This window comes from Ascaphus truei, chromosome 15 (genome assembly GCF_040206685.1).
Source record: "Ascaphus truei isolate aAscTru1 chromosome 15, aAscTru1.hap1, whole genome shotgun sequence".
Taxonomy (NCBI): domain Eukaryota; kingdom Metazoa; phylum Chordata; class Amphibia; order Anura; family Ascaphidae; genus Ascaphus; species Ascaphus truei.
Window position 1 is genome coordinate 34,426,022 of NC_134497.1, and position 24,090 is coordinate 34,450,111.

The 24,090-nt window shown below is 44.9% G+C and overlaps 2 protein-coding genes across 9 annotated transcripts in view; one reads left to right on the plus strand and one right to left on the minus strand.

Annotated features, from left to right (window-relative positions):
* Window positions 1-24,090, plus strand: part of LOC142466796 (uncharacterized) — a 361,893-nt gene that overhangs the window by 120,894 nt on the left and 216,909 nt on the right. The window lies entirely within an intron of this gene.
* The window catches only part of LOC142466793 (uncharacterized), a 49,489-nt gene continuing 41,619 nt past the window's right edge, over window positions 16,221-24,090 (minus strand). For all 3 annotated transcript variants that reach the window (XM_075572212.1, XM_075572211.1, XM_075572213.1), the window contains exon 3: window positions 16,221-18,129. In XM_075572212.1, coding sequence (XP_075428327.1) covers window positions 16,430-18,022 — 1,593 coding nt within the window. In that variant the 5' untranslated portion in view covers window positions 18,023-18,129 and the 3' untranslated portion in view covers window positions 16,221-16,429. The remainder of the gene's footprint in view (window positions 18,130-24,090) is intronic.

Genomic DNA, 24,090 nt, shown 5'->3' on the forward strand with positions numbered 1-24,090 from the left:
AGGAAACTCACATTTTCCATAAATTCAATGGGTGGTGGAGAGAACCGCCGATAGAAGGGTGGTGAAGTGTAAGGCTGCTGCCCGGTGCTTCCTTTCACTTGCACCTCACAGTGTAGTTCCGCATCAGTCTCTGCCGTCACGTCACTTCCGGTTTCGCGTCACAGGTGAGGGCAGGAAGCCAAAATGGGTCTGGTGTCAGCAGTAGATTGCCAGTCCTTCAGTGAGCAAATTCTCTCCAAACTCTAACTCTACGCGTTTCGCACACTGCTTCGTCAGGAGTATGATCAGGTTTAACAGTTCTTTAATTAATTTGCTTTCGATGTCCCGTCCTTGATCGGAGTGGAGGCGTTGAGGAAGCCCATAATGCATAAAATACTTCTCCCAGAGCACCTTAGCCACCGTAATTGCTTTTTGATCTTTGGTCGGGAAGGCCTGGGCGTAACGGGTGTAATGATCGGTAATGACCAGCACATTTCCTATGCCATGGCTATCGGGTTCGATGCACAGGAAGTCCATACAGACTAAGTCCATAGGTCCCGTACTCTTTAGATGGCCCATTGGGGCAGCCCTAGTGGGCAAAGTCTTGCTCTGAATGCACCGCACACACCATCGACAGTGATGCTCTACGGCTTCTCTCATTTTTGGCCAGAAAAACCTATCTCTCACGAGTCCAAAAGTCTTGTCTACCCCCAAATGACCATGTTCGTCGTGTAGAGCTTTTAATACTAGATACTGCAGTCGTTTTGGTAGCACTAATTGCCGTCGATTCGGGTGGTTATGATATTCTACAATTCGGTATAAGAGATTGTCTTGTATTTCGAATTTGTCCGCTTCCCGCATCAGTATACCTCCTACATCCCCCGGAGCCTGTCGAAGGAGGGCCCGGTGATTGTGTCGGATAGCATAACGAATGGCCCCTGCGACCGGGTCTTGTTCTAGGTATCGTACCATATCTTTCCAGGCTATAATCTTGTCGGGTGCAACATGCATGCCACTAGGGTCGCGATAGGCTTCGGGTATAGCGTTTGAGGTACACCCTAGGGAGTCGGCCACTCGTAATTCCGAGAACGCCACTTGATCATTTACTATGGCTGTGGTGCAACATATAGCCTTTATTCCCGGGTCCCAGGATTTCTTCCCACTGATCTTCGTCGGGGGTAGTGGCCAACCCTGGTCGCCTACACAGGGCGTCCGCTCCAATGTTCAAGGGGCCAGGCTTGTACTTCAGGGTGAAATTGTAATTAAAGAGCGCCGCCAGCCAACGATGGCCTGCCGCATCGAGTTTGGCGGAAGTCATGATGTAGGTGAGGGGATTGTTGGTCCACACCTCGAACGACACCACGTACAGGTTGAAAGGTTTAAAACTGTTTCTGCCAGCTCTGTTCTTTTCAGGGACTGAACAGGTTAAAATAAATATGTGTCAAGCTTTGTTCTCTCAGAGACCTAATGGTAAAAGTATTCTAGCTGTGGACCAGCTGTCCCAGGATATCTATTACATAAGAAATAAGATTATAAGAAACAAGACCACTAGTCTTGTTTCTGACCCCATTAGTAGTTATTGACCTTTGATCCCTATTTCTACTAATTTAGGCCAGATGGTATATGTCATTTTAGATGTATGATCTATACATGGGAACTGAATTTGTAACAGATGTATGAAATTGACACACGATGTATTGTCCTTGCCTTTTGTATAAATATTCCTCTGTTAGCATATTAAAACAGAAACGAGAAATCAACCACCTTGTGTGCATTGAATCTTTGCTTCTCCGAGCTCGTAACTATCATATCTGAGACCAGAAGCATATAGCAGCTGCGTGATGAATCTCCCCGGGTCGAGTAAAAGAAGTTACCTGCTCTAAGGTCTGGTCAGGAAGACTGGACCTAACAAATGGTGTCAGAAGTGGGATTTGCACAGAAAAAAGGTGAGAAAAACTTATTTTATTGTTTCTCACCGTTTCTCTGCGAATCTAAAGAACCTAAATTTTATAGGGCAGAAGAATCAAGGGTTTAAGTCCCTTATTTATATAACAAAGGGTTGGAGTCCCAATTGTTTAATTGAAACGGGCTGTACTGATATGGTGTCTCAGATATGATGGTAATTTAGGATAAGCTAATAATTGTTTAGGTTAAGATGATATTAAGAATGATAAGACTAACCTTATTGTATGCTTGTTAAGATAAAATTCCTTTATAAGTTGTTTATGGGATTATAGGTATACTGTATGAAGAAATGTACTGTAGGATGAGTTAAAATAACCCTTATGGATGAATGCAGTGTGGCATAGGTGCCTCAATTAACTCTCAAGCACAGCAACAAGCTGGGAAGATAAAAGATTTTTTTTCTGTCTCCCTCTCAAGTTGCCTGCATGTATAAGCCGCTCTAGCCCCCACCTTTTTTTCCTCTCCAGTGATTTGTTACACAGGAAAGGCACAGGAATGTTGTAGACAGATAGAGAAGAAAAAGAAAAAAAAGAGAGAGACAAGAATTAGAAAGTTGAAATAATAAGAATTTTGTTTTATAGGACAAGTTACAGAGATGGTTTTCTTTTTGTTGAAATGTTGTTAGCAAGTCAGCAGAGCTCTTAGGAGAGAGAAAGACAGAAAAATATAATTGTTCCAATTTAATTTTAAGACATGCAAACCCAAATTATTTGTGCCACATTAAACAAGTATGAGTGTATATTAAGTTGAATTAATAATATTTTCCCGTCTGAATTGAAAAGTGGAAAACAAGAGTATAACAGGTATAGGTTTCTTTTTCCATTAGAATGTTTTTATTACATTTTCAGGCATGAATATGATAAAAAGGTTGATTGTATGTAATCCCTGTGTGTGTGCTTGTAAGAATCTGAGTGAATTCTATCCATATAAAAGTGTTATTTGCATTGAATAACAAGAAAAACGGTTTATTGTATATATACAAAATTACTATTCAGGGCAAGTGCTTCTAAAATAAGAATATAATTAATTGCTCATGTTGAAATTTAATTTTTAAAAGGTGTACACCCCCACTATAATATAAACTAATTTACACTGGGCAGGGGAAAGTTTTGGGTATCTGTGGAGAAAAAGAATAAAGAAAGGATTAATTATTTTTGTAAACAGTTCTGTCACTGGAATAATAAGGATGTTTATCGTACTGGCCAGGCGATTTATTTCCTTAAACAGAATTACAATTCTTTTCCTCTAAATCTCCACAGATAAAATCAGGTGAATGTGTTATATAGAAATAACAGGCGAAATATATTCTAGACACAAAGCTAACTAGAAGCTCAGCATTTTAAAATTAGTTTTAAAAATTAATTATGATATGAAAAAAAAAAAAGGATATCTTTATAAATTTAGTCTGCAGGATCAAATTGTTTTGTTTTCCTATTTATTAGAATAGGTGAGAAAATATGTGTCTGTTATTTTTCTAAAAACTGGTTGAATGTGTGAATGAAGCGTAAAATTCTGTTTGTTTTGTGTCTGCACTCTGTGCTCTTTTTGTGTATAACCAGTAACTAAAACTGTCTAAAGTATATATTAAGCCTATAATATTCTGTTAAACAAAGATCCAGTTTTAATTTTTGAATACCAGTAACATTATCGGGCTCTGTGACGAGCTGCATATTTCAAGCTGTCCTAAATTGTATTGCAGTAACCAGTAATTAACCTTTTTTTTGTTACAAGGTTTTGGCAGGAAGCCCAGAAGTTATTTGAGCTTGTTATATGGCTTGAAATGGAAACAGTTGTAAATTGATTAATATAGAGTTCAAATGAACAGAGGACAGTAACCTAGAATGAGCACTCTAAACACCTGGTGGGTGGGTAATGAAGTGGTTAAAACTTAAATCTTTAATATCCGTGTAAAATGATGGGAATTAAAACAGATATTAAATGCTCAGAACCTATAGTATGAGCACAATGTAATGTTCTTGATCACTGATTAACTGCATAGAATAACTAAACTTCTGTAGTGGCTTGCAGTGTGAACAGTGAAGTGGATAAAGTAACCACTAGTCCAATGTAATCAGCACAAAATACTCTAGTGCTGATGTACGTATAAGTGTGCAGACCCTGAAATAGCAGTAAAGCAATGGACAAGGAAAACTGACCATAGCCAGGTCTGCCAGTATACTAGAGGGTTCTATGTGGAATTATTTTTCTGCAAAGTTGATCAAATATTTAATATTTTATCATTTTTTTTAACCATCTTTTTCTCTCAAATGTGTCCCACTTTTAAATCTGTGTCTATGAGTTTTTTATGCTACAGGTTGTTCTTTCAGCAAACCAGATGTTATTTTGTGTTCTAAAAGGTTCTGTCAGAAGACTATAGCAGATTATATTTATATTCAGTAGTTTTTTTTTTTTTTTTGAGATTTTTTAATGTACATTTTATACTCAAAGGTTTCAGGTTAGTTTTGCTATACGTCAAGCAATTCCATTAAGGTTATGTTTTAAATGCTGTTATCCTTTATGTGATATTGTTCACATGTAATAAAAGTGAACAAAAGGAGGGTGCTATTGCTGTTATTATTGCTGGCTGCCCCTGAAACCGAATGGCAAGGGCTGAGATTGTCAGCTCTTGGGTCTAATATTGTACCTTACTGTGTTGCCTATAATTTTTCCCTTTGATACTGTCCCCCATAGGGGTATAAGCTAGGAATTGTGTATGTGGGATTAACTGTGTAAGACCAGTGGGCTAGTTAATGCATTCTCTGTGTATTCCCTTTGCCTCATGGGACTGCAGCTGTCTGTGCGAGTTTATAAGTGGATTGCCTTGTATGGGTGGCCCCTTATGAGAAATAGCTGCAGAGCAGTCTCCTGGCACATGATAGAAAACGGAGGGGATATTTTGGCCTGTCAGCAAGGTATTCTTAGCTGGTGTCTTAGAGAAGAGAAGGTTTTAGAACCCCACATGATAGGTACAAATGGTGGAGTGCAAGCTCTTGTGTCTACATGTTGGTTGTATGTGTTTTAAACCTGCAATGCATTGTGTTTGTCCTGTGATTTAAACCCAGGTTGGTGAATTAGCATGTGAATAAGCATTCCAATGCCCCAGCTCAGATATGGAGTGCTTGAAAGTGAACTGACCCTGTTATTTCCTATGTCATGTTCCATTAGCCCTTGAACTGTGAAATTTCTTGTGTGTCAGTTTTAGGGGGATATTTGGGTGGAAATATAATTATTATGGTTGCAGGAGTTAGGGGGCCAAAGTGCTGGTAGTCACTTAATTTTCCCCAGCAAGCAGGCATGATTTGACAGTGCGCAGGGTGAATTACACTAGGGCTTCCCTGTGTCCCCCAAACTCCTTGATTTTGAGCCCAAATCCCCCCCAAGTTATTTCCCTAATAAGTATAAGGTCCCCCAAAGTATATTCTCTGTTATTTGTGTTTCTGTGTGTTTCCGAGGTCCTATCCGAATAAACCGCAATGTATTTTTCTGCCTGTTTTGCTTTGTGACCGATCCCTTAAATATAAAGGTGTATTTGGCCTGGCCTACCGTGACAATCAGAAAGAATTTTTCTCATGGGAAAACCAATGGTCACCCCAGGTACATTTTAGATTTAATGTTGTATGATTATGCTCTAAACAGACGATTTTAATCAGCGTCTATTGTGTGAAACTAATGCAATTGTTTGAGTGTCTCATGTTCAGGTGCAGTCCTTCTAATTAGATGAAGATAAAGATGACGCAAAAGCGCTTTTCATCTAAAGTGGAGAGCCCTATTCCAGATTCAACCCGTCAGAGTATTTTTCCTGGATCCATGTTACATAAGTGCACCCACAGTCGCTTCAAAATTAAACCTCAATACAGAAGGGAAGGCCTAAAGACACAGTTATTTTCAGTTGGTGTTTTGGGTCACAATAAAACCCGGCACTAACCAAAGAAGGAGAAAAGTTCGTACCAGAAATCCGGACCTCAATATATGAACTTTGAACTTTCTAATAACCCTTTTTTACAGGTTTTATTATTTTAATTACAATGTTTATGCTGTTAGGTTTATATAAGTGGTGTTTACATTAAGATGATAGGGTAGTAACAGGAATATTTTGTTTAATAATATGTCTTTTGTTTTATTGTCCTGTGTATAGCATATATGCACACCTTTTTGTTATATAATGGAATCCTGGTAAACAAAGCCCACATCTTATGTGCAATGTAACCCAATGTACTATCCATACCCAATAAGTTGCACCCCAGGAACACGAGAGTTATATTTAACCCCTTGGAAAAAGACAAGATGCTATAAGATATTTGTAGAACTATATATATATAAAAGAAACTGGTTACGAAGGGAGTAGAAATACGACTTTGCCCTAGGGAAGTTATTGACTCTGTGATAGAAGGGTAGATAAAGTATTATCCTGCAACTAGACCAGGTTATGTTATTTGGGAAAAGTGATTTTAGTGTTTAAAGGTAGAGATGAGGGTTGGGATTTGTTGGGGCTTGGTGGTTAGATTATTTCACTGGGAGCGAAGCTAGTGGATGTTTTTGTATGTGTGTCTGTCCTACTCATTACTCTCTGTGTTATGAACAGCAAAACTTTGGTCCAGAAGTGTGTTGCAACCCCCCCACCGATGCTATGTCTCTTTTTGGTGATGAAAATGTCAGCAGTCCCCCAGAAGAAGAGACCAAAAAAAAAAGAAATCAACTGGGCCGATACAATGGCCAGATAGGAATCAAGTTATGCACTATGGGACTATTTTTTTGGTCCAGCAGGACTATGATATGGTTAACCGTTCTTTAAAAAGACTGTCTCTAAAGGATACGAGGGGGCTGAGAAGATTGGATATGAGGAAGGTGGGAAGGGTGTGTGTCAACCACAAGGAAAGGATCACAAGTTAGCCATTTTGACTATGGCATCCATTTTGTCTGTTCCGATATTCTGAGTAAATGTAGTATGTAAGATGTATGTGTTGCGCAGTCGCTCCTAGGAAATATTAACCCACACCAACCCCCACTTATGCTCAGAAATAGAATTTAAATAATGTTCCCCCTACCTAAGCAAAGGATACGAAATTGAAAGGCATTAATTATTAAAAGTAGCTCAGTTAAGAGAGTTGCGGGAGGTCTAATACCTTTTTAGGAATGTATGATTTGTATGCAAAAGGGGATTTATTGGTAGTCAATATAGATGCCGTTTTTAACGATACTAAAGACGCTATTTTAAGACTCAGTAGCAAATAGCAACAAATTAGAGCAACAGTATTGCAAAATTGTATGGCACTAGATTATCTGTTGGCAGCACAAGGAGGGGTTTGTAAGTTAGTAGGTAAAGAATGTTGTCTTTATATTGATGACCAATCAAAAAATATACATCATGACATGGACACTCTACCAGAAATTCAATCTAGAATGCGAGAGGAACCAAAAGGGTTCGATTGGACATTTGGTCTTGGAAATTGGCTAGGTGCGTTGGGAATGAAAATTCTTTATGGAATCATGGCAATCGCAAGTTTATTACTTTGTGTGTATATGTTAATTCAGATGGCTAAAAGTGTAATCAGCTCTATTTTTGCCAAAAGAAAGCTGCTTCTGCTTCTAGCTCTACAGTTATGTATATGTTTCCCACAATGAGAGCGAGAAATACCAATAGTCTTCGTACACGTCAACCACCCATATGTTCATCTCTGATTATGAAACGAGATACCTAAAAGAGATAGGTTTCTGCATCCCCATGGTCTCTTAGAGGTTTCTCCCTTGGAGTTTTTCCTCTCCTGAGTGGTGTGTAGAAGAATAAATGGTACTGGTCGATTGGATTGTTCTTCCAGAACAAAAGGAGGGCTTGTAAGGTTAAAAACTGTTTCTGCCAGCTCTGTTCTTTTCAGGGACTGAACAGGTTAAAATAAATATGTGTCAAGCTTTGTTCTCTCAGAGACCTAATGGTAAAAGTATTCTAGCTGTGGACCAGCTGTCCCAGGATATCTATTACATAAGAAATAAGATTATAAGAAACAAGACCACTAGTCTTGTTTCTGACCCCATTAGTAGTTATTGACCTTTGATCCCTATTTCTACTAATTTAGGCCAGATGGTATATGTCATTTTAGATGTATGATCTATACATGGGAACTGAATTTGTAACAGATGTATGAAATTGACACACGATGTATTGTCCTTGCCTTTTGTATAAATATTCCTCTGTTAGCATATTAAAACAGAAACGAGAAATCAACCACCTTGTGTGCATTGAATCTTTGCTTCTCCGAGCTCGTAACTATCATATCTGAGACCAGAAGCATATAGCAGCTGCGTGATGAATCTCCCCGGGTCGAGTAAAAGAAGTTACCTGCTCTAAGGTCTGGTCAGGAAGACTGGACCTAACACAGGTAGTCCCGAAGTCTGTCCACAATGGCCCACTTAAGGGCCAAGAACTCGAGTTTGTGCACTGGATAATTCTGCTCGCTGGCCGTAAGACTGCGGCTTATATATGCAACGGGTCGCAATCCCGCTGGATATTTTTGATGCAACACTGCTCTTAGGCCGCTCAGGCTAGCATCCACATGTAGTATATATAGCTCTTTGGGATTGGCGTAGGCCAGTACTGGAGCCGCCGTCAGGCTCTGTTTCAGGTCTTTAAAAGCTCGTTCACACTCGGTGTCCATTTGTCCCCGAAGGGCTGTCGGGCAGGGTTGGCCTTCTGGCCCGTGTCCACCGGATATATCTTGAGTAGGCCGTTGAGGGCTTTGGCCCGGCGGGAGTACCCCTCCACAAATCTGCGATAGTAGCCGCATAATCCCAAGAATGACCGCAACTCTCCCACATTGTCAGGGCGAGGCCAGTTGACAACAGCTTCTATTTTGGCGGGGTCCGTGGCAATTCCCTCACCGGACACGATGTGTCCCATGTATGTCACTGAGGTCCGGCAGAACCGGCATTTATCCAAGGAGAGTTTGAGCCCTTCCTGTGCTAATCTATCCAGTACCTTCAAGAGTCGCGCTTCATGCTCTTCCAGGGTTTTCCCGAAGACTATGATGTCATCTAAATACACGAGGCATTCTCGGGGGTTCAAGTCCCCTAGAGTGTTCTCCATTAGCCGCTGGAAGGTGGCAGGCGCCCCACATATGCCTTGGGGCATACGGGTGAAATGATAGAACCCTAGTGGGCAGACGAATGCCGTCTTCTCTTGATCCTCTGGGCTCATGGGGACTTGGTAGTAACCCGACCGAAGGTCCAGTACACTGAACCATTGGCTCCCGTGTAAGGTATCTAGGATTTCTTCGATGCGGGGAAGATTATATTGGTCCGGTACCGTTCGATGGTTCAGCGTCCGGTAATCCACACATAATCTCACGGTCCCATTCTTCTTTCGCATGACTACTATAGGGGAGGCGTAAGGGCTGATCGCCTTTTTTCCAGCTGTACTCTTAATCGTTCCTTCCAGGCTTCCGGCAGTTCGGATGAGCCACAGTCTAATGGCGTGCCGGGATCTTCCACTCTGGTCGTGTTCACCCGCACGGCTTCGTCCACCGAGCTGACGGGATAAATTCTCCCTATTCGTTGGCCCACGTCGATGGCCATGGAGAAGGGCGACAGATTCTGTACCATTACAAAAATTCGACGGGGGATAGCGGCAGGCAAACTTCGGAATTCCGGTACTATGCGATATCCCCGGCGGACATCCTCTTTTGGGGTGCTTTCTAAGGAAAACTGCTGCTCTTCGTCTACTCGGTCAGCGTAGGCACACCAGCCTGGGATCCTCTGCGTCTCTCCTGGTAAGAGTTGGGTAAACCCTCCCGCCCGCAGAACAACAGTCCGTAGTCTTCCGAGGGGGATATAGGAGGGGCTGGATCGGCCTGAACCAGCTGTAACTGTAGGCTGGACATGGGTAGTTCGTTAGCTTAGTGTAAGTAAGCCCGGATGACGGCTTGCACAATGTCAGCATTCGCACCGAGGATGATTGGGTACTTGGGGGTATCTTTGGGTTCGGGGCACACCAAGGCATCCACCTTCATGGGGTGAGATTTCCACGTGTTGAGCTGTTGTATCTCCAGGTCTACGGTCACCAGGCCGTCGATGGGGTTGTCGTCGTTACTTAGGCCGCGTACTTTGATTTGTTCTGCTGGTCTCAGAGGCCGCTTTTGGAGATGGCGATCATAGAATCCCCGGTATATGATGGTGACTTGGGACCCCGTGTCTAGTAGGGCTGAGGAGTAGATCCCGTCCACTAGCACCCGGATCAAAGCTACCGGTCCCACGCGGTTACCCTCCTCCACCGGATCTTCTCCACTTAGAGGGGCCCCGAGAGTTTTGGTATCGGCCGCATACACCCCACAAACCATGGCCTGTGGTGTGAACTTCTTGGGCGACAGGCTCCGGTGCCGCGATTCGCCCATCCGACAGTCGTAAGATATGTGTCCTTTCTTTCCGCATTTGTAGCAGGACATATCCCGGGGGTAGCGCGGCGGTCGTACGGCGGCAAGGTCCGTCCCGCGTATTTCGGCCTTTCGGGGCCGGGTTTGTCCGGTGGTTCCTCCTTCTTCTCAGCACTCCCTTTTAGTTTAGTGCTGCTGCTGGCCTTAGCCTTCTGAGGGGAGTGCAACATCAGATGCGTCTCGTGCTCTTTGACCTGCTGCAGGAGTTGTATAAACGAGGGGGGGGGAGTCCCCTAGTGAGATGGTCACGAATCATGCTGGCTATAGGGTGAGTAGGACTGGACCCTTGTAGGTATTGTTTGCGGAGATATTCATCCATCTGAGAGGGCGTCACATATTTATGATGCAGCAGAGGTCCGAGGGAGATTTGTACTCGGTGTATATACGCAGACAGATCTTCCCCCTCCTTTTGATTTATGGCATAGTATTTGGCCCACAAGGTGCCATCATCCTCTTTTGCGCTATAGGCTTCCACTAGGAACTCGATCATCATGCGAGAAGTTAGGTCAGGGTATTGTTCCCGATGAATACTGATCAAGGTGGACGCTGGGGGTCGCAAGCACTCCATGAGTCGTTGCCGTTTCACCACGTCGGTGCAAGACCATTCTTCCATTACTCCCCTCGTGTGTTCCTTCCATGTCTCTATCCCATCCTCCCCCGTGGGCACAGGTAGCGTCCCCGAGAAGGCCTTTAACTTCCGGTAGTTTTGGGCATGGGTGGCTAAAGTAAGTGCTTCTACTAGCGGCGGTAAGCTGGTGGGAGTGGTTAACTGGTCTATTTTGTCATTGAGTTTCTGCAGCATATCACTACGTACCCCTGCTTCCGCGGATGCGCTCGACCCAGGATAGCTGGATTCTGACCGGCAACTAGCTGCCTCGCTCTCGGGGTAGTGAGCAAAGGGGAGGGTGGGGTCATCATCATCTAGTTCCCTTACAGGGGGGTCCCGAAGGGGGTAGACAAAAGGGCTACCACCAGGTGGTGCATTGGGCAGCGGTAGATATTGGGGAACGGCGGGTTCGAGTACTACTAGGTCTCGCTGGCAGTCCACAAGCAAGGTGTTCCATTTAGAATCTTGGTCTATGAGTACATCTACCAGGCGGGCTTTGGCAAAACCCGGGAGCTGTCGTAAGGCCGTTTGCAAAGTCTCTAGGGGTAAGGCCATGGGTACTCTGGTCACAGCTACGGCACGACGGGCAGGCGTGCACATTTGGCGCGCCCAGTCGCGTATTTCCTGCTGGGTAGGAAGGGCCATGGCGGCGGTAATTTAGTCTCGAGGGGGCACCCCAGGTCTAAGATCTCAGCAGCGCCTCCAAATGTAGCCCTGCTTCCTATGGAACGCAGGCCACTACCATATGCTGTATTACCTGTAGGCTCACAGGGCCTAAGTCTCTGCCACAGAGAGCCTGGGGTACTCGCACAATAATTATACTTGGTGCAGCGCCTCCACCTGCAACAGCTTCAGCCAGAGGGGAAGTGGGTCTTCGCAGGACTTATATACTTTAAACACAACCACACAGCAGGATACCTTAACCAGCTAACTTTACTTGCAATCAATATCTTCACATACATATATATATCAGCGGCCCTCCCTAGAGGAGACACTCTAATCAGCGTCACGGCGAACACCTACCCTCCCGTCTCCCTCCACCGGGTAATCCCACCCCGTGTCCAGTCCCCTTGGGATAAGTCTTCCCACCCTCACGTGAGTCAGATATCTATAGGTGTGTGACTGCGCAGCCACTGTGTCCCGAATGAAACGATGGTACCGTTGGTGCACTTGGAGAATTACCTGCCGGGTACTCCGGTACCCGGTACTGCTACAACTCTTCACAAAGGATCCGCGAGGGGTAGATGTCGTCCTCTCTCCCACATGGAAGTTCAGGGCAATCCCACGCGGACACGTGCGGCTTTCTAGCGGGGTCTGAGCCCAGACCTCCCGCCAATTAGAACAGTCCTGGTTATGATCGTGCGGCACGAAGGGGATCCGTAACCTCACTATGGCAAGTCCCTAGCTCCGCTTGTCTCTACTGGGACTCAGGGCCTAACTGGGCCTGTGGCATGCGGCCTACGTAGGGGGCGGTTGGCCTCCCCATACACCCAAGCTCCGTCTCTCCTCTCCAGCCAGCTCTGACCCAACGTGCGCGCAACCACCTCCTTTTCCTCAAACTCCCAGCTCATTGGCTCAGCTCTGTCACGGGGACCCGCGGGGGCTGATGGGACCTGTCTCGCTACCTCCGTCCAATCGGAACTCTCCTCCTTCGCGGGCTTTGGTACTCTCGCTTGCGCATGCGCAACCTCTGGCTAGGTTAGATCTATACTGGTGCCAACCAAAACATGGCGTCTTGCATGATGCGGAGCCTCCGTATCGGAGTGCTCCCTAATGCAGCGCACCCTCCCCTACAACAAGGGTGAGAAGGGGATCCCGGCTACACTTATATTTCACTTTGAATCACAAGGGGTGTTTAAATACAGATCATGTGTAGTTCAGGCTGATGCCACTATATCCATGCGCTTTTGAGCAGCCTTGACGGAGTGCTTTGGGAATCCCCCCCCCTCCCTCATTTTGTCCCTCACTGCTATGCAGCCAGGTCTTGAGCGCCACGCGTGTGCAGGAGAGGGTTTTTCTTATTGTGGGGGGTGCCCTTAGCTACCAATGATGCTCCTCCGGTTGTCAGCACATGTGATAAACACATGGTGGTGATGTCATCGCCAACTCGACGGAGATGGCTGCAGTTACACTGGTGTGTGTATTTTTGGTTTTAATTAATTGTTTATTGGTGTTAGATGGTGTTGGGTATTTATAGGTGGTGTAGGTCATTGCTTGGTGAGCACTCCCTTGATAAAGGTCCTGTCCCTAGGACCGAAACGTCTGTGATTGTGCCTGCTGTTTAAATATATTTTTTCATTGCTACCAAGTGTGGTCTCTTCGTTGCTGTGTGTCCCACGAATTCCCTGGATTCCATGGTCTGCCTGGTAAGGAGCCTTTCATTATACCTGTTCTTATGGGACTAGCACCTGTCCACATCTTTATTTGTGTGCCATCTGCTCTGCTATAATACAGTATATATATATTGTCCAGAGGTCCAAAAAAGGCAGCGCAATGCGTAGTCAGACACAAGCATTGGCACACACAGCAAGGAGACCCCAGGTTTAAAGCGCATGAGGAAACGGTTAGACGTGTTAAGTGTAAGGAATCGGGGTGCGCATCTTCCACGGCACACTCCCTCCTTACCTGCTGCCTTGTGCAACCCCAGTTTACTCAGCGCGCGCTCACGGAACACTCTTGTGGGTGATGCGGAGTCTGGCACCGCCCACCAGTTACGGCACGTCACGCATACGTAATGTAAGTGCACCGCTTCCCAGCTGCGCGTCAACACTCATCACGCTCACCTTTCTCCTGCACCACTCCACCTATCCCTGCCTCCACTAAGGCCGCACCTCTACTCCGCCCCTCTCTCTCATTGGTCCTGTTCTCCCATATATGCTCAGCTGTGCCTCGCACTCTGGCTGAGCATAAGTTCCAGTAGTGTTGTTCTCCCACTTCCTGGTTCCTAGCCTTGCCTTGCCTCGCTTTTCAGATTGATCTCCTGTGTACCGACCCGGCTCGACCCTTAGACTCCGCACCTCTGGCTTACTGACCCCAGCATACCTCTGACATTCAGCATCTCTCCAATCCTGACCACGGCATACGGATTTCTACGATCCTACTGGCTCTAACCCCTGACCTCGGCAATCAGACTAATCTCACCTCTCCAATCCTGACCAGGCTACCTCGACAATCCACTCCCCAGACGTGCCCTTGTGGCTGTGGGTGGCATTTCTACCCATTCCCACCTCAGTACTGGGGTCCCGTTTTGTTTGTGGTGAACACAGCATTACATTAAGCAAGTCAGTTAGTCGGTGTCGGAAGGAAAAGGGGCGGAAGGCTATAAACGCAATGCGTGCCAGGACGTGGGGGTAGTTTCCTCCAGCAGTGGTAGGGATACGTACGCAGTCGCGACTAGCTCCCTGTACACACTGGTCCAGGAAAGCCCAGACAGATATACTAACAAGGAAATATGTGGGTATGCTGAAGCTAATCAATAGAGGGGTAAGAAGAGAGGACGCTTGTGCAGGAGGCAGGTGAGAAAGGGTCAGCACGTATAGTGAGCACTGGGAACTTGATATTGTGTTTCGCTGTGTTCGGTGACTGTCTCCTTACAAAACATCAAAAGCAAAGGCCTAATTTAATTAAATGCATGCATGTAATACAGACCACACATGATAAATACGGGGGGGTCAATATGGCAGGATTTTGACAAATGTTTTAGGTTGCGGTGGCAGGGAAATCCAATCTAGAGTTTGGGGGAAAAAAGACATGGATTTGTGGATGCAACTAGTGGGACATGGAAAGCAAGCCCCCTTTTCCAAGGGGCTGGGTGGGTGGTTCAGAAGTCAACAACCAAACAAGGGTACAAAGGAGGAATGCTGGGTGTCTAACGATAAACACTGCGTGTTTGGGGTGGTTGCAAGTTTAGATGTGTGTAGTCAGTGTGACCACCCACCCAACAAGTGCTACAAAGCTCCAGGCAACACAACCCTCACAAAGACCCCAATGCCGGTTAGCCTTAGTGCCTTGAGCTGACAGTTACAGGGGTACTCCGATCGGGAGAATGCAAGGTTCCTGGAGGAAGGGTTTCAGTGCATACACACAAAAAAAGTTTTCAAATACCAGTGGGCGCATGGTGGCCTCAATCACATTCTTCCTTTGGGATTTCGGGCATGAGTATGCTGATGCTGCACACTGATTGTGAATTGTAGATCCGCCACTGCCCGTGACCCCCACAGCTAAATGCTTTTCATTCTGGGATAGAATTACAAATACAAAATAAAGTTGGGTGTGTATCTCCTGGACTCTGACCATCGATTTTCAGATTCCCATATGAACACCTCCCTCAGCCTGGCAATGTGCTTGTGGGGAGGTAATGCCAGCGCATGTATAACAGGAATCTCTGCCATAGAGGTGTGCAAGTGTAACCATCAGTGGGAAAGGTGCCCGTGTGAGATGGCACCACTTGTTACATCATTACTGCATGTCATTAATAAAGGGACACATAACCATATCAGGTGCCTTTTCATGTCTACGTGCAACCTGTGAAATAGATGGTCAGCCCTTGCTGCTCCCTAGAGATATTAATGAATGTGACATACAGTATCAAAGGCGGCTGCATCAATGTCCCTCACTGGGAACATCAAAAAAGTAAACAATTGGGAGATCAATAGCAGGGACACGATAGTGTCGCAAAGGTTATGGATTACTCTGTCGCAGCCTAGGACTTTTATTGCATGTGAGTGCGGATGATTTATTTTTTTATTAAAACATACATATTTTCACCTAACACCTATTTCTGGCCTCGCAGCTATTTGTGGGGGTGCACTCCAAGACGAAGGGGTTCAAATACCTAACCCCACCGGAGATTGAAGTGGAGTCAACTTAGGAAGAATGGACTGCTAAGGGGAGAAGGAGGAAAAGACACCCATGATGTGTGCTACACTCACAAAGGGCTTTGAAAGTGGTTAGATATATATTTCCACCTCATCCACTCTCCCCCCCCCCTTTGCAGCATGCAGTAAGTGCATTGACTGTGGTGTCTAACCCTTGTGCTCTTTTGTGTGTGATAGGTGGGCAGGTTACAATTCAGCAGCCTTCCCACTATTGTGTTTATCTCTAAATGTGTATTTGTGCACTGTGATTATATGACATGATTAATTCCTCGCTCCCCTATTTCTCTCTTTACACTTGCTTTCAAGGTTCCTGGATTGAACCTAGTGAGGTTGAGCTATGTCAAAGCTGTGTGAGACTACATACCGCTTCAGCATAATGGGAAACGCACATTTTATTAGAACGAACAGCATGGAAAAATAAAACATAAAGAACAACATTTTTCTTTAAATAAAACAGCAAGAATTATAAAAATAACCTGCTCGTTTTATGCACCATAAATTAATTAACTTTTCATTGTGATTTAGCGTAACGCAGATACACATATGCACTTATATGTGAGCGTCTTAGTCAATGGTTCTCCCTAAAAATGCCTGGCTTTAGACATAGGTCCAAACCCTGTGTGTCCCCTCTTGTGTCTGATCAGGTGGGATAATTTACTAAATCCCTTCCCACATTCCCCACATATATGCGGTCTCTCCCCTGTGTGTGTCTTCTTGTGTGTATTCAGGCTGGATAAGTCAATAAATCCCTTCCGACATTCCCCACATACATATGGTCTCTCCCCTGTGTGTGTCCTCTTGTGTGTGTCCAGGCTGGATAACTGACTAAATCCCTTCCCACATTCCCCACATACATGCGGTCTCTCCCCTGTGTGTGTCCTCTTGTGTCTGTTTAGGTTGGAATAGGCACTAAATCCCTTCCCACATTCCCCACATATATACGGTCTCTCCCCTGTATGTGTCCTCTTGTGTGAATTCAGGTAGGATAACAGACTAAATCCCTTCCCACATTCCCCACATAGATACGGTCTCTCCCCTGTGTGTGTCCTCTTGTGTGTGTTCAGCCTGGATGAGTTACTAAATCCCTTCCCACATTCCCCACATATATACGGTCTCTTCCCTGTGTGTGTCCTCATGTGTGTATTCAGGCTGGATAAGTCACTAAATCCCTTCCCACATTCCCCACATACATACGGTCTCTCCCCTGTGTGTGTCCTCTTGTGTGTGTTCAGGCTGGATGAGTTACTAAATCCCTTCGCACATTCCCCACATCTATACGGTCTCTCCCCTGTATGTGTCCTCTTGTGTGTGACCAGGTTGGATGACACACTAAATCCCTTCCCACATTCCCCACATACATGTGGTCTCTCCCCTGTGTGTGTCCTCTGGTGTTTGATCAAGCTGGATAAGTCACTAAATCCCTTCCCACATTCCCCACATACATGCGGTCTCTCCCCTGTGTGTGTCCTCTTGTGTATGTTTAGGTTGGATAACACACTGAATCCTTTCCCACATTCCCCACATACATGCGGTTTCTCCCCTGTGTGTCCCCTCTTGTGTGTGTTCAGGTGGGATAACTGACTAAATCCCTTCCCACATTCCCCACATACATGCGGTCTCTCCCCTGTGTGTGTCCTCTTGTGTGTGATCAGCCTGGATAACACACTAAATCCCTTCCCACATTCCCCACATACATGCGGTCTCTCCCCTGTGTGTGTCCTCTTGTGTATGTTTAGGTTGGATAACACACTAAATCCTTTCCCACATTCCCCACATACATGCGGTTTCTCCCCTGTGTGTCCCCTCTTGTGTGTGTTCAGGTGGGATAACTGACTAAATCCCTTCCCACATTCCCCACATACATGCGGTTTCTCCCCTGTGTGTGTCCTCTTGTGTGTGATCAGCCTGGATAACACACTAAATCCCTTCCCACATTCCCCACATACATGCGGTCTCTCCTTGGTCTGTGTTCTCTTCTGTAGGTTCTGGTCTGATAACCAAGTCAGACTCTCCCCACTTTCTGCAAGATCTTTTCCTGTGGCAGCTGCAAATATATATTTTTTGGAATGAGAAGCAGTTACATTGTTTATTAATTGCCATGACTGGTTGAAAGATGCATTTTCCGTCATATTTATTGGAATGTTGCAAGATTGTTCTGTCATCATTTTGTCCATATTCTCATTTGGATGTTTGAACTTCAGATGTTTGAGGAGGTAATCCTGACTGTTAAAAGCAACCTTGCAGTGTGGGCATGGGTGGATTATTGATGCTTAGCTTTGTACTAGACAAGACAAAAAAAATACATAATTAGAAAATTAGGTGAAATTAGGCATTAGTTATCCAAAAACGTGCATTTTAAGTGAAACTTCTTTGTCCTTTGCCACTGTTTTGCCACAGAAATTGTATTTGTGATGGTGATGTTTTTATTTAAAATCCAAACACAATTTCAGTGAGAAAATACAAAGAAGTTTGACATAGAACGCGCGTGCTTCACCCCCCCCGCTCTGCTTTAGCTATTTGCACGTCTACATTTATACTAACTGTGAATTGTGCGTGACTGTGTGTGTGTGAGGCTGTGTGTGGCTGTGTGTGTGTGTGTAACTGTGTGTATGTGTGTCTCTGTTTTTGTGTGTGACATTGGGAGTGGGCAAACCCTTTGATGGTTTGGTGAGAGAGTTTGGTCTGGTACAGTCACCTGAGCATGGAAGTTGTGGCCAAGTTCTGTGTTCGATGTGGGCCAGGCATTGGATGGGGTCCAGACGGCTGATTATGGAACTTGCGGACGACTTCTGGGGTCCTGCACATGCGTGCGGTGCTGGGCAGACCGCACCTGCGCATGCGCGCCGTGCTGGCTACGCATCTTGCCGGCCGTGCCTGTGCACACGGCGCCAGACGTGCCTTTGCACGGCACCTCGGTATGCGCATGCGCGGGTGTGGCGCACGCAAAGTAGTAGCATTACATCACTTCCGTTATGGAATTCTGTTACAACACCAGGGATTTTTCCTGTCAAAACTCTATAGGTGCCATCAAAGAAGTTTCACTTCAAAAAGTCCCTGTTACACAAACTGTCTTACAAAAGGTCATGCAGGAGAGGCAAGCTGGCATATCACAAAAAGTTCAGAATGAAAGTAAACTGTAGATGTACATTGTAAACATGAAGAGTTTAGCACAACATGTGCAGCATTAGGGCCGGAAGAGTAGATGTAGTGGATCATACATTTAAAGTGGATCATAATATTTGACGATTTAAAGGGAAATCTCACTAGCTGCAAAACAGCAATTAAAGTGGCAGAAATCTTTTCAAATCCTTAGCCACTGAGGTAATGAAGGAGGGTTATCAATTTATTTAAATTTGTTGATTTATTTATTACAGGGTAAATGTCTATATATTTTGTGTTAATGTTTAAAACAATATTTGTCTAATAGTGATATTGGGCATTAGTCAACAAGGGAATCAGAGGTAGGGGACGTGGGTGATGGCGGTAGCAGCCCTGGAGAGGGTGGTTAGGCTTCCGTGAAAGTGGGGGGTATGAGTGCTGGTGAGAGGGGTTAACCCCTTAATTAACTTAGCGACTAGAATGGCACTGTTTTACTGGCCACTAACAGAGTTAACATGGTTAGGTAATGTTTTCTTTTAATAAAGTATTAACCCCTTTGGTGCCTGTGGTATACCTTGGTAACCACAGGCATGGAACGGGTTAATGTTATTTTGATCATAGGTTTCTGTAATAATACACATTACAGAATTCTACGATAGAAATATTAACCCAATGAGGTATGTAACATTTGAGAAAGTGATCAAGCAAACAACATCCTAGTCGCTAATAGGGCATACTCCTGTCTATATGCGGATGGTAAAGCAGAGGACCTGCTGCACACATCCGCATGGCCGCCTTGCTTGCCGGCGGCGCGTGCAAGTCACTACGCCGCGGTCTCCAGCTGACTTTTTTTGGTGCAGGGGGGCGTGGCCAAAACCGGTCTGTGGGGTGCGGCCATTGAGCCCTGGGAGATGGGTGGAGGAGGATGTGGGTGAAGGAGCAGAGGTTGTGAGTCCGCTGGGGGGGGGGGGGAGGGGGTTTGTGGGTCTGGGAGGCTGTGGGTCCGGGAGGAGAGGGATAGAGTGGGCCATCTACTTTGCACACTTCCCTCCCAAGCTGCCTCCCTACCATAGCTCCCCTCCTTCCCTCCTTATTGGCTGACTCGTACACCATGTGACGCGTCAGCGCTTCTGATCACCAGAAGCTTGCAGCTCCGGCAGGCTGACACGTCACAGCACGCAGTCAACCACATCGGAAGTAGCCAGCGGGGACCTCCAGTCTAGAGGTTAGGGGCTGGTGGGCCGCGCGTGTCGCCGACCGTAGCGGGTCCTTAGCCTAAGACAGTGGTAAAGAGATTGATACAGGAATTTATTCCTAGGTATAGATTATCAGTAGTTCAAATGAATTAACTAAGGACCATGTTATTGATAATAAAACAATTAGTAAGTATTGTATACAACTACTATTTTTTTGAGTCTCTCTATGCACAGGTCAAAGTTACAGGTCAAAGTTGAAAGTGCACCTACTCAAGACGGGGTAATGGTAAAGCATTTCCTACGCAAGAACGCTCCAAATCCAAGGTGCTCCTCACCACAAATGCTGCACACGTGAAAATCATGCCGCCACCAATACAGACAACATCTGACAAAGAGTCTTCAAGTTAGTGGATTTTGAGGGCAAAATAAATCCTGAAGCACTAATCCCCGAGGGTATAAGGTTCCAGGCAAGGCCGGTCATATCCGAACAATTTTCTTTTTTCTTTCAGGACGCAATATTGTTTTTTATTCTTTAGAGTGTTTAAGTTAGAATTTAAGAAGTATGCACCATTGGGCCTTGGTGGGTGGATTGGTTCCCTGGGAGCGAGGCTTGTGAATGCTCTTGTATGTGTTGTGGCAGTACTCATCACTCTCTATGTATGTATCATGTGCAGCAAAACTTTGCTCCAGAAGTGTGTCCGAGAGGAGGGGGGTCACCCAGGGGCGTGTGTCAGCCACAAGGAAAGGATCACAAGTCAGCCATTTTGACCATCACAGACATTTTGTCTGTTCTGATATTCTGAGTGAATGATGTATATGAGATGCGAGCAAGGGTGATGATCGTGCATTCGTTCCCACAGATACCAACCCCCTTCAATTCTCAGTAATAGAATGTTGTACTGATTCTCAAAATATATGACTGTAGAGATAGGTGCCATTTCCTATATCTAGCAACTGCATACCCAAGGCCACAAATTGTTTACTGTGTATTCGGGAAACCACAAGGCCCGATATCAATAAGAAATATATAGAGTAAAGGTCGCTTGCATAAAATAAGGTTTTTAGCATTATGTGTATAATTTCTGTATTTTTCCATTTTTTAAGCCAGCCCCTTTAAAGGGCATATTACACACTGGAACGGTGTAAAATGTACTATCATTTATCTATTTGTCAGAGAGCTTTATCCAAACTGGTGAATGCCTTGCTGTGTGTTAGTGGTACTTGTTGTCATCTGTGTGTGTGTCATTTGCTGCAAAAGTATGATCCATAAATGTGCTACCCCTTCTTCTAGTCTGATGGCCTCTTCTAGTCTGATGGCCCCTTGAAGAAAGAAGATACCAACGGAAGCGATCTAACTCTGGAAGACATTCTGGACGCAGTGCCATATGAGACTATGACAAATAAGGGCAGGCGCCCTCTTCCTCAACTATATGCCAACGAGCACTATCAGATGGTGAAGAACACCAAAGTGCAACCTTATGTGTCACCCTATGTGTCTCTGGACTAACATCATACCAATAATTCTCAAAAGGAGTGTTTTAAGAATAAAAAGGGGGGACTGAGAAAGTGACATAGGGTTCTCAAGTAAACAGTACTAGGATCTAAGCAGCCCGATCATGTGACGCGGGACATTTCCATTCATAGGAGATACCGGCACCCCATAACGGTGCCTGTATCTCGGGAAAAAGGGAGTCTGTGACCCTCTACCCTCACCTGGGAAGCAAGGGGTTAAGTGGGCTGAGGTCCAGAAATGTGATTTAAACCTTGTTATAACATGAAAATGTATATTCCCCTGTTTTATTGTTATATCAGTGTCTGCACCACACACAGTGGGGCTTAAGGGGTTAATAAGCTACAGTTTAAGAAAATACAACCGTAGTGTGTCTTTTCATTAAATCTGGACTTCAAAAGCCTTGATTGAAGTTGGGTGTGAAAAAGTACACATGGGGTTTTTGGTGCACAGTATGTTAATACCAAATTTGCAGGCCAAGGGAATATTGCTAGGAAACAGCCCTGATCAAAGGCCCAGCCACTCTACCAGTTTGCAGGAAGCTAGAGTGGGGGGTGAGCGTTATAACTCACACTTACAAACAATAGTATCCTGCCATGTGGTAGACTGGCCCAAACGCCTCTGATTGAGGAGTGGGGCTACAGAATGAGTGACCTTATTAAAGATAAGAATATTATGAGATGTCCTTGGCTGAACGTCCTAAGAGTTACATGGGTGTATTCGTGGGACCAAGCCCCAACTAATGATTCTAAACACTTGTTATCTAACAGATACTAAGAGCCAGATATTAATATCTCTCTTAATTTTAGTACTACACGGTAATATGTAGTCTCCTTGGGAGCGTCATGTGTGACGGAATGTATTAATATGACTTACGTACCAGTAAGTAATACTGAACTGAAGTTATGAAGTTATTTAGATATGGAAAAGCAGTTTTTAAACGTCGTGGGGTGGGAGGAGTTTTACTCTGAGGAAAACTGTCAACTTCACTGCTGATTTATGAGAGGGGCTGGGTTTAGGTTGTGTTCAAAGGGAAATAATTGTATAAGAACCAGGCTCAGCCTAGGGCTATTGTCTTTCATGTCCTCATGTCTTCATGCAAAGTCTTTCATGGCTTTTCGTGTCTTGATGATTATGAAGATTGCTGTATGAACTGCCAGTCCAGATGTGACTGTTTCATCATTTCCATCTTTAAGTAAGTGTCCATATTTTGCCTGTTATTTGTATATTTTGTGTGTTTACCTTTATCAAGGAATAAATTATATTTTATCATATCTAAGTCTCGTCCCAGTTCAACCCAGTTATATATTATATATATTTTGGTGTGTATTATTAATAGCCTGTCACAAAGCTCCCGTCACAGGGTCCCCGGACATAAAACCAACACGGTTCATGTCCGGAGACCCTCTGCACATGTACACTATTAATACCAATACAGTAATGCTGCTTCATTACAGTACGTCACTGTTGCCCAGAAAATGTCTTAATTTATGATATAATAACAATAAGGGGAGAGCATTAAAAGAGGAGGGGGACTCACATCTACCAAACATGTGTTCCTAGAGGCAAAGGTACATAATTGAGGCAAAGGTACATAATTGAGGCAAATAAAACACCAAGAGTATTCAACAACAAGACAGCTCTGAATCAAGCATGCATATAGATGCAAACTGCAGATTTGTGCACATACCCTAAGGCAGCGGTGCGCAAACTGGGGGGGCGCGCCCCTTTGGGGGGGCGCCAAATTATTTAGGGGGGGCGCAGCCTGTGCGGTGAAACCTGGGGGCAGAGCAGAGCAGAGCACGGGCGGGCAGAAGCTCCGTGCTGCTGCTGTTTCCCTGTGCTTGCAGAGGGGGCGGGGCGTCTCTGCAGACAGACACAAGCCCTCCTCTTCCTGTCTTTACTCCTCCAGTGTTCAGCAGCGTGGGGAACCGAGCAGTACAATGCAGTACAGGTGTGTGTGTGTATGTATGTGTGTGTATATGTGTGTATATGTATAGTGATATGTGTGTGTATATATGTATAGTGATATGTGTGTGTATATATGTATAGTGATATGTGTGTGTATATATGTATAGTGATATGTGTGTGTATATATGTATAGTGATATGTGTGTGTATATATGTATAGTGATATGTGTGTGTGTGTGTGTGTATATGTATAGTGGTGTGTGTGTATATATATGTATAGTGGTGTGTGTGTGTGTGTGTGTGTGTGTGTGTGTATATATGTATAGTGGTGTGTGTGTGTGTGTGTGTGTATATATATATGTATAGTGATGTGTGTTTTGTGATTGAATGTGTGGTGTGATTGTGTGTGTGTGTTGTGATTGTGTGTGGTGTGGGGGGTGTTTGTGTTGTGATTGTGTGTGGTGTGTGGTGTGATTGAGTGTGGTGGGATTGTGTGTGTGTTGTGTGGTGTGATATTAGTGTGTGTT